This window comes from Odontomachus brunneus, unplaced genomic scaffold, assembly GCF_010583005.1.
Source record: "Odontomachus brunneus isolate Ranch 3 - 2012 unplaced genomic scaffold, Obru_v1 Obru_scaffold_148, whole genome shotgun sequence".
In the NCBI taxonomy this organism is placed as follows: Eukaryota; Metazoa; Arthropoda; class Insecta; order Hymenoptera; family Formicidae; genus Odontomachus; species Odontomachus brunneus.
The window spans coordinates 497,309-507,412 of NW_022639598.1; the positions used below are offsets into that span (position 1 = coordinate 497,309).

A 10,104-nucleotide genomic window follows, 5' to 3' on the forward strand; every position below is an offset into this window, starting at 1 on the left:
GCGAGAATGGGTGGACGAATGGATTGCTTCGAAACAAACATCGTTTTATCGAGATGGTATCGCCCAGTTGCCAGAAAGATGGCAAAAAGTTGTAGAAAGTGATGGAAAATACTTTCATTGAAATAATTTAAATAAATTTTTTACAATAAATGCTTTTTCTCAGTATTTTTTGGGCGGAAACTAAGTTAAGGTCCTAATACAATTTGTATGTACTTTCACACCATTGTCGCGTGCCTCACCATGTTTAATACATAATCAGCTGGCCACGCGCAGGTGAAGACTTCCACAAGAGCAGACATGCCGAGGGTCAAAAACTGAGTCTTTACGGTTAACGGCTGTCGCTGTATCGTTATCAACATGAATAACGCAGTATCTCGTCGACGTAATGTGAAAAAATATGCGGGTAATATTCGCTACGTGTTAGTACAAAAGCCAAAAAAAAGAATCACACTTGCAATTAAATACACGTGTCCAGTTTAACGTGCAGTTAAAGGAGCGAAATATATGATACTCACGCTCAAAAAAGTAAGACCGCTGAAGATTACCGCGACAGTGCTGAATCCTATTGACGTCACTGTCACATATCGAACGGTCCTAGTGACATCTCTTGCATATCTGAAATCAATTATTAATTAATATAATTTATTGAAAAAGAGTAGAAAAGTCTCTCCGTTTCTTTATAATCGATACACAATTCGGGCTAATGAGAGCCATAAAAATTATGTATCAATCTAATTTTCTAATCTAATTTTATTAAGTGTTACAACAAAGCACAGCATTCCGCCTCAATAACTAGTCGTGAAAATATAAAATGACGCTTGAAATTAAAAAAGAAATAGCAAAGTAACTGATTAGTTTTTATTGCAAATGACATTAGTTTTATTATTTTGGAAAAATGCATGACTACACTGTTCCCTAATGATTCAACAACGCGTCTTACCCCAGCAACTGTTGATGCAGCCGTATACAACGCATAAATTCCGAGAGGCTCGTCGCTTTGCGAAATTCACCGGACAAGATCTCGAAACGCGCCGCGACGAACCAGAGCAAGAGGGCCACGAAGACATTGGCACACACTTGCACGTAACATTGATACACGACCATTATGTGATGAAGGTAGATGATGATCTTCAGCAGCTGGTTCTCCACATGAAACGGATAGTGCACTGCGACCGGGAACGGCTGGGGCAACAACAGAGGGCCGAAGTCCATGGCGACCATCGTTATCGTTATCCAACATAACGTCACGCCGTAAAACAATTTGCACTTGTCGACGTATCGCTGAAAGATACCCTTCTCTTCCGACTTCGCTTGCTGGATGTAATTTTCCATTTCGCTTATTACTACCTACGCAGAGGTACGACCCGACGAGACGAATCTTCATGTGCACGTCAGTTACAGATCAAAGTCCCCTCGTGTGATTTTCATTCGCCACTTCTCAAACTAATTGAGAAACGATGAATGAACAGACAAGCGGACTATATTTTTGCAAAACTTCCAATGTACTATTATTTCTTTTTGTAAAGTTTACTATTCGGTACATTAGAAGCAAGATTAGCACAAGGAAAAATTATGATATTTAGAGAATTTAATATGAAGTAATTTTGACATATATATGGGATATTGGAGCAATACTCTACTATAGTTGTGTAAAGAAAATGTAATTGTAAAGAATTACGATAAATCACTATAATTAATAGCGGAATCTCTTTCCCGAAAAGTTTTCATCTGGAAACCGTAAACCACATTCAAATCACGTTTAAGACGTGCTCGAATCATCGATAACAAGGCACCGATTAAAGAGGAAAATGGCGACGAAATCGAAAATCTCTGAACAGAAACGCATAGTCCCTTACTTGCAGACGATCGCTCTCGAGCGTGAACAACGTAATCTGCATCGGCACTTGTATACAGGCACTCAGCTCGCAGCTCACTTTCATAACGAGAAGCGTGTCAGTGTAGCCAGTGAATAACGTGTACCACAACGCTATCACCATGATCATGCCGTTCAGGCAGCACAAGCAACGAAACACCTTGTCCCAAATCCTTTGACATCTCGTGGCGTCGGCCGAAAGCGGCCAACAACAAGCGAACGTGAGGTCCACCTTGAGAAAAGCGATGATCCGCTCTATCGTCAATACACCGCTCATAATAATTTCAACCGGCGCTGTCGACGAGAAAAATAACGTGCCTCGTCGAAATTCGCGCTTGACTGCCTCTAGAATTTCTCCCGGCGATCCACGGCGGAAGAGAGAAAAGTTGCGAGCGAGGAAAACGCGGGGTTGCTCAGCCCCGCGCATTATATTCATTTACATTTTATACACACATCTCGTGCGCAATTCTTTTCCTTTTTTCTAATGTAGAGAGGCGCAAGAGAGTGCGAATTTACGCTCATGCAATTGCAGTGGGAGCGCCAGGTGCAAGCGATCAATTATTTAGCCACGGCGAGACGGCGGTTACAAGAGAGGAAAGAAACTTCAGAAACAAACTGGCGTGGATATAATAATGCTGGAATATTTTGTACACTCGCGCGTTAACGCTGATGCGTCTTTAATGATGACGCGCGATGTGTATTCGCGCTAGTGTCATCATCGTACCGTGAAATAAGGTCCTTTCGTGACTTTGCGACATTCACTTTGCGTTCACATTCGTGTATCGACGGTGGAAATACGAGTATGCAGCAAGCGTCGGAGATATTCGTGGTTTTCCTCGAGAATCGACTCCATTTAGCTCGACCGCAGATCTATGATCGTGAGCAAAGCAACAATGGGCCGTGAAGTAATATAACTGTATATTGTAGGTATGTGTTGTGCGTAACGACGGAGAGGCTATACGGATTATCAAATAAAGGTGGTATTATGCAGGTTAACCGAAAAGTCCGATTTGAAGGACATCTTGACGAATCGTCAATCTTCTCCTCGCGAAAATATATAGAATTAAATTTCGCTGTAGTCGTAGAAACTATCAATATTAAGACCCTTCTTATTCTGTGAACTCTTTTTTATAGATAAAAATATGCTTATGAGCCAATCAGGAGGATTATAAGTCGCATTTAAAGGCATTTATCGATGAAAAAGATTTCAGAATAAGGGTCTTAGTCTCTAATTGATAGTGAAACGTCTCATCAGGTCAATTTTCTTCCATTTATTTTGGCGAAGAAAGAATTAACGTTCGATTCGTTAAAGGCTTATTAAATTAAATTATTACATATCATATCTTATGGAAGTGTTCGTAAATTTTAAATTTAATCGTCCTAGTCATTGTTTCATTACTCATAGTTCAAGCTCTCTTTAATTTGTTCGCATTTAATTACATATCATATTTTTTCTTTTCCTTTTCTGTATCTTTTTCTTTTGTTTTTAATTTTCTTATTTCGAAAACACACGAAAATGAGAGAGTGCAAAGATTATTCTATCTAATGATTAATAAAACATTTTTTGTCAGAGAATCAAGTAATATTGCATATGTTAGTCTCGATATATGCAATGTGTTTGCTTTCGTAGGCAACTTCTAGTTTCACGCTTTCATTACGGTTACAATTTCCGCAGTGCTGGTTTATCCTGAAATCATCACTACATTGCGAAAATGCAATGCGACACGACGCGATGTTCGCAAGAAGATCAGCTCTCAACTTCCACCTCTAATACCGCTCGAAATGCAGTCAAAAATGAGAAAGTGGACGAGAGAAACTGCAACATTTCGTAGATCCAGTCGTGAATCGTTTGTTTGTACGATATCAGTTCATGCTGACGATGAAATCGCGTGACTTACGGAACTGTAGAAGTTGAGGGACAGAATCGGTAACACGCACGGTATGCTGAGGATAACAGGCTGCTGACTTCGTGCCGTAATATATAATAGGTCTTTGTGCAAAGAGACCTTTCTGTCGAACCACATCGAGTCGTAAGCAGCCTGGGAGATGTTGCTGCTCTGGAAAACGTCGAATCAAAAAAGATTAATGAGGAAGGAAGGGAGAAACGTTTTTAGTACATGACTTCTTCTCTTCTGAGAAAACCTCGATTTTGAATGAAAAGTAGTCAGCAAATTAAAGCGGACTCTTTCTTTTTTCATCGTTACTTTTCGTCAATAATCTCGACTTCTTACCATGTGTATTAAACAATCGGCTGGCCACGCACAGAGAAAAACTTCCATCAGGGCGGAAAAAGCCATAGTCATAAATTGAATTTTCACAGTAATTGGTTGTTTCTGATTTAACACAATTTAAATATTAAATATGTTACACCGTCTCGAAACGCAAGTCAACGTTAAATTGTTACAAATGCAGCGCTACAGTGTTTGCTGAAGAAGGTAAATTATGATATTTACTTATGATAGACGACACTTACACTCAGGAATGTTAAACTGGCTAATATAACCGCTATCGTAGTAGCAATAATTGCCGCTAACGTTACAAATCGTAGACTAATAGTAACATTTCTCGCGTATCTAAAATGAATGATTGATCCTTGTATGAGCGACGTACAGTACAAACAACACAACGCAATTATTTATTTTCATAGAGTCTAAATTCGCTTTTTTGGCATTTTGTAATTTCGTTAATCTAAATTAGATAATAAATAGGATAACACACTAATTATTAAAATCTGACATTTGAAATGAATAATATAAATGAGAAAAAAAAGATCTTTTTAAATCTTTAAATCTAGTTTAATCCTTTCGTTGCGGAAGTATAGAGTGTCTGATGCTGCAATTTTAAGCAGAATCATAAGTCTCGTAACTTGTTCTCGTAAAATTCGTCAGAACTTATGAGTAGATTTACAAGTCTATGCAATACCATTTGTTGTACAATTTCTCATAAATATCTACGATTTCATGTAATTTACGATATTTACAAGTGATTGTACGACATATGATATTGCATAGATTTGTAAATTTACTCATAAGTTCTAATGAATTTTACGAAAACAAGTTACGAGACTTACGATTCTACTTAGAATTGCAGCATAAATGTCCTGTATATACTCATGTGTATGTTCATGTAGACTCTAGATCAAATTGAACATATAATTCCTGTACCATTTTGCAAACAATATAAAATCTTGAGTTATTAATTAAAGAAAATTGGCGAATGATAACAAGCAATACGTCATGAGTTATGATAACGATGAAACAAAAAAGTTTTCCATCATTTTGAAAATAACCAATAAAATTCTTTATACTAATAAAACCAGTAAATTCTTAATTATTAATTAAAGAACATTATTATATTATCACGCGCGATCACCTACAAGTCAATGTTCTTTAATTAAGAATTTAAGAATCTACGTGACTATTTGCAAAATGATACAAGACTTTTTTGTTCAGTCTAATCTAATCTAATCTAAGCACACGGCAAAAGTCGCGCTATCACAACTCATCTGCCAAATCGCGCGTGATCATTCACTAATCTTCTTTAATTAAAAGTTAAAAACGCTCGTCATTTGTGAAGGCTGCATATATATACGGCCGTATATATAATAACGCATATATATACAATATAATAACGTATCGCAGATGCGACTGACACGAATATCGTCCTGCAGACGACGAACGTTTTTCGTTGTTGCGCCGCAACGAAAAGATTAAAGAAGCAGTAGAAGAGACATGTTTGCGAGTTATATAAAACAATTCGTAAAAATGTGGTACATCTCACCGCAATAACTGTTGATGTTGCTTCACGCAGATCAGGAACTCTGAGGCATTCGCGATCTTGCGAAACTTGCACGCCAAAATATCGAATCGTGCCACCAGGAACCAAAGTAACAGAGCCACGAAGACATTGGTACACACTTGAACGTAACTTTGATATATCAGCAGCGCATGGTGCAAGTAGATAATAGTCTTTAGCGGTTGCCGCTCTACATCGAATGGATACTTTATTTCTAACGGAAAAGTTTGATCCAGTGCAAATGGTCCGAGTAACATCGCACACATCGTGAAAGTTATGCAGCCCATCACCGTCCCGTAACACAACTTGCACTTGTTGATGTAATTCTGAAAGATGACCCTCTCCTCCAAGTTCGCGAGCTCGACGAAACTTTCCATCTCATGTACTATCATCTATACAAACAGACATATATAGACAAACAGACATAGATAGAGAGGAACGGACAAGCAATCGTCCAAAGTTCCGACAGTGGCTGTGCAAGAAAGTATAGTACGAAAGTGACAAAAGCAATAAAACATACTTCAACTTTTAATGAAATTTTTAATAATTTTTTAAATAAATAAAAGGTACGCGTTAAAATAAAAATTAGAGTTGAACAATCTTTTCTCTTTTCCTCTCAGCCAGATCTTGACTTGAGAACACTAGTCGCATGTACGAGAGTCGAATATTGGAAATGTTCGTCGAAGCCACGACACGTTGAATGCAATTGCTAATTCGTAATTAGAAAAGTCCTAATGATACCTGGATGTACTGTGCATCTTCTTACTTGTAAACGATCATGTTCGAACGCGTACAATATTATCTGTATAGGAACATGCCCAAGTGCGACCGTCACGGAAGAAAGCTTCATGACGACGAACAAATCCTCGTGGTTTATCCATATTGTATACATCGTCGATATCGCGCCAAATGTCCCGTGAATACCGCACAACCACTGAAGCAATTTGTTGCGGATTATTTGAAATCTCGTGGCCGTCGGCGGGAGTGGCCAGCAAAAAGCGACCGCCAAATCTACTTTTAAGAAAGCGATGAGTCTCTCCATCGTTAATACACCTGCCATGATGGTCGTGCGGATATTCGCAGAAATAGGAGAACGTACCTTTTGTTGCAATTCGCTCACACAACTTTACATACTTGCTACTCGGGATTTCCCCTTCCATAACTAGCAGGAAAGAAAAACTCGCATGGTGAGCCAGAAGGTGCGCTCGCCTATTGAATTAATTATTTATAAACCTATTACATATCCTTCCTTTTCCCAAGCATATCTCTACCTGATGAAGAGGCACGCATAGACTAGGGGGATGGATAAAGTTGAAAGAAAAAATCGACATTCAATAAAGCTAATACTCGTGCAAATAACGTAAAAATTAACTTTTCTTTTATACAATACTATACCACAACATAGGCACACACTATTTAGCTAGTAATTCCATAAAATAATATTTGATATACTTTCTAAGATGTTACACAAGAGAGAGAGGGAAAGAGAGAATTGCTTATAGAGGAAAATATAATTCAGTATCGTGAGCGCACATCCATAAGGATTATGGATGTGTGCTTGATATTTCGTGACAGTTTTACTGTATTCCCAGATAGCATACAGAATTCAAAAAGAATTCAGTCATGTGTCACCAAATCTGAGTTCATTTTTAGATGTAAAAAGAATCCTTTTCACTAAACTGAACTTTGAAAAATTCTTTTTGTATCTGAAAATGAATTCAGAATTGGTGACATACGACTGAATTCTTTTTGAATTCTCTGTGTTATCTGGGTTATTACATACGAGGTTATTAAGTACTCGTGTTTAACAATTGATGGCGTCATTGACTCAAAGTCTGTATACCATCGTTTAACGCCATCTTCCGAACGACGCCAGTCAAAATTTCAGACAGATTTATCGAGTAGTTTTATTTTGATAACTGTTGAAAGTGGACAAGTTTGTGTTTGTTTGCAACCATGGAAAAAGAGTAATATCGGTTAGTGATTCGATTCCTTTTTTTGGATGGGAAGATGTGTGAGGAAATCAAAGTGAAGTTGCATGCCGTTTATAAAGACCATGCATCTTCGATGACTACCATCAGATATTGGTTCAATGAATTCAAGCGTGGCCGAACATCCGTTTTTGATGAAAAGCGCCCAGGTCGCCCGATTGAGATGACTACGGGGGATATGGTAAACAACATCCATGATATCGTGTTAGCAGACCGTCGGGTGAAGATCAGAGAGATTATTGACATTGTAAATATCTCAATTGAACGCGTACAAAATATCCTACACAAAAAATTAGGCATGAGAAAGCTATCGGCGAGATGGGTGCCGCGTTTGCTCACAGTGGAACAAAAACGGAACCGCATGACAACTTCGGAGCACTGTTTAGACATGTTTAAGTACAATCCGAAAGAGTTTCTACGGCGTTTCGTCACTGTTGACGAAACATGGATCCATCACTACACGCCAGAAACGAAAGAACAGTGGACTTTACCCGGCGAACCTGCTCTAAAGAAGGCAAAAACGGTTCTATCGGCCGGAAAGATCATGGCCACCGTTTTTTGGGATTCGCAAAGCATCATTTTCACCAACTATTTGGAGAAGGAAAGGACAATCACGGGGCAGTACTATGCTGATTTATTGGGCCGATTCGACGCTGAATTGAAGAGAAAACGGTCCCATTTGATGAAGAAAAAAGTGCTTTTTCATCATGACAACGCACCAGCTCATTTGTCTGCAATCGCTACAGCAAAACTGGTCGAATTACGCTACGAATTGCTGTCTCATCCACCCTATTCTCTAGATTTGGCCCCCTGCTATTTCTATTTATTTCCAAGCATGAAAAAATGGCTTGGCGGGAAGCGATTCACGTCAAACGAGGAAGTCATTGCCGAAACAGAGGCCTATTTTGCGGAGTTCGACAAATTATATTTTTTGGGTGGTATAAAAACATTGGAATATCGCTAAATGAAATGTATCGAGCTGAAAGGAGACTATGTTGAAAAATAAGTAAAAAGAAATTTAAAAAATGCGTTTCCTTCCCTAACACGGGTACTTATCATATAGTCCTCGTATATATACATGAATTTAATCCATTTTGCGCTCTAAAACAGTAAACATCTTTTATCAGTTTTCATCTTATTAATGTGTATTGTGTTACATACTATTACGTTATATATTGTTAAGATCACAAGCTTTTTTTCATTTGTAATTATATTATAAAGACGTTAATCTTTTTAAATATAACTGTAATAGTAGCAGAATTATATTTCTTGCATAACAGTAACAAATATAATAGAAACTTCTATAGTTAGTTTATGAATACATATACACAGTCATGCACACAAAATAAGTATTAATCTGTCAAGAAAAAGATTTTCAAACCTTGATAAAAAAAAGTACTAATTCAGATAAAAAAAGTACTAATTACTTCTTGTAATAACTAATTGCTTCTTAAATAACAATAACAGTAAAGAATAATTTTTTTAATTGTGAAATTAATGATGATAATAACTTAATAATATTTGTTTTATTTAAGGGTTTAGTAATACAAATTTCTACTTCTTAATTTTCTTTCTTAAATTATGTACGCGTATCCAATCCAAAATATATTGCCTTCTATATATACTCAGCTAATTCTATAAGTACTCAGCTAATTTTAAATGAGTTTCTTAAGGAAAGGCTTCTCTTCCCACAAGTTTCCTATCTTCTAGAATACGCTAATTAGATCATATCACATCTACTCAGTAAACAAGGAACATTAAATTAACGTTTAGAAACGTTGACTTTATGTGCATTGTTTAGACATTTTTTAATAATATTGCATTTATATTTTTCATATGTTATTTTTCGCATGATATGAATTTCCTGAATGTTGATCCTGAATTTATTTGAAATCAATGCAACATCTGAAAAATATTTCTGCCGATTAGAACGTAATGGTACATGTCGTCCCTTTCTCAAATATTGATACAGAAGATCTACACATACAACAATATATGTAATAATAATCTGCCTTTTCTATCATTTAAATAAACATATCGCAATAACAATCTCGTCAAAATGTTAATGAATAAAATTTGTGAGAACCAGTAAACTGTTATACATTTAACATTTCTTTCAGGGATTTACAACTAATTTTATATCTTATACAAATTCTCACTTATGTGCATGCATCTGTGGTACCACTGTGTGCTGTACCGTACCTGAGCGCGTGTATTTTAGCCAGTATAATTGGTCAACTTTAATCGTTTATAATTTGAAAAGTATTATAGCCTCGCCATTTTTATATTAGGATTTTCTTATTCAAATTACTTCAGGAATCCGCCCTTAAGAGATAATACAGTAGTGACGGGACACCCTGTATATATATATATATATATATATATATATATATATATATATATATATATATATATATATATATATATATATATATATATATATAT

General features: G+C 36.7%; 2 protein-coding genes across 3 annotated transcripts in view; both read right to left on the reverse strand.

Moving 5' to 3' along the window:
- Positions 1–2,341, reverse strand: part of LOC116850518 (odorant receptor 67c-like) — a 3,741-nt gene extending 1,400 nt beyond the window's left edge. The window contains exons 1-4 of one of the 2 annotated variants that reach the window (XM_032828899.1): positions 1,857–2,341; positions 941–1,347; positions 516–615; positions 240–341 (exon numbers count right to left, since the gene is read on the reverse strand). In XM_032828899.1, the coding sequence (XP_032684790.1) occupies positions 240–341; positions 516–615; positions 941–1,347; positions 1,857–2,309 (1,062 nt within the window). In that variant the 5' untranslated portion in view covers positions 2,310–2,341. The remainder of the gene's footprint in view (positions 1–239; positions 342–515; positions 616–940; positions 1,348–1,856) is intronic. The other variant, XM_032828900.1, reaches the window with a different exon arrangement.
- Positions 2,342–3,540: 1,199 nt separating this feature from the next.
- Positions 3,541–6,542, reverse strand: LOC116850521 (odorant receptor 4-like). The gene is made up of 6 exons (XM_032828904.1): positions 6,410–6,542; positions 5,654–6,060; positions 4,347–4,446; positions 4,105–4,206; positions 3,772–3,930; positions 3,541–3,689 (listed from the first exon to the last, which is right to left on the reverse strand). Exons 2-6 carry the CDS (start codon positions 6,058–6,060, stop codon positions 3,621–3,623), a joined length of 837 nt encoding a protein of 278 aa, XP_032684795.1. The 5' UTR covers positions 6,410–6,542; the 3' UTR covers positions 3,541–3,620.
- Positions 6,543–10,104: the final 3,562 nt, after the last annotated feature.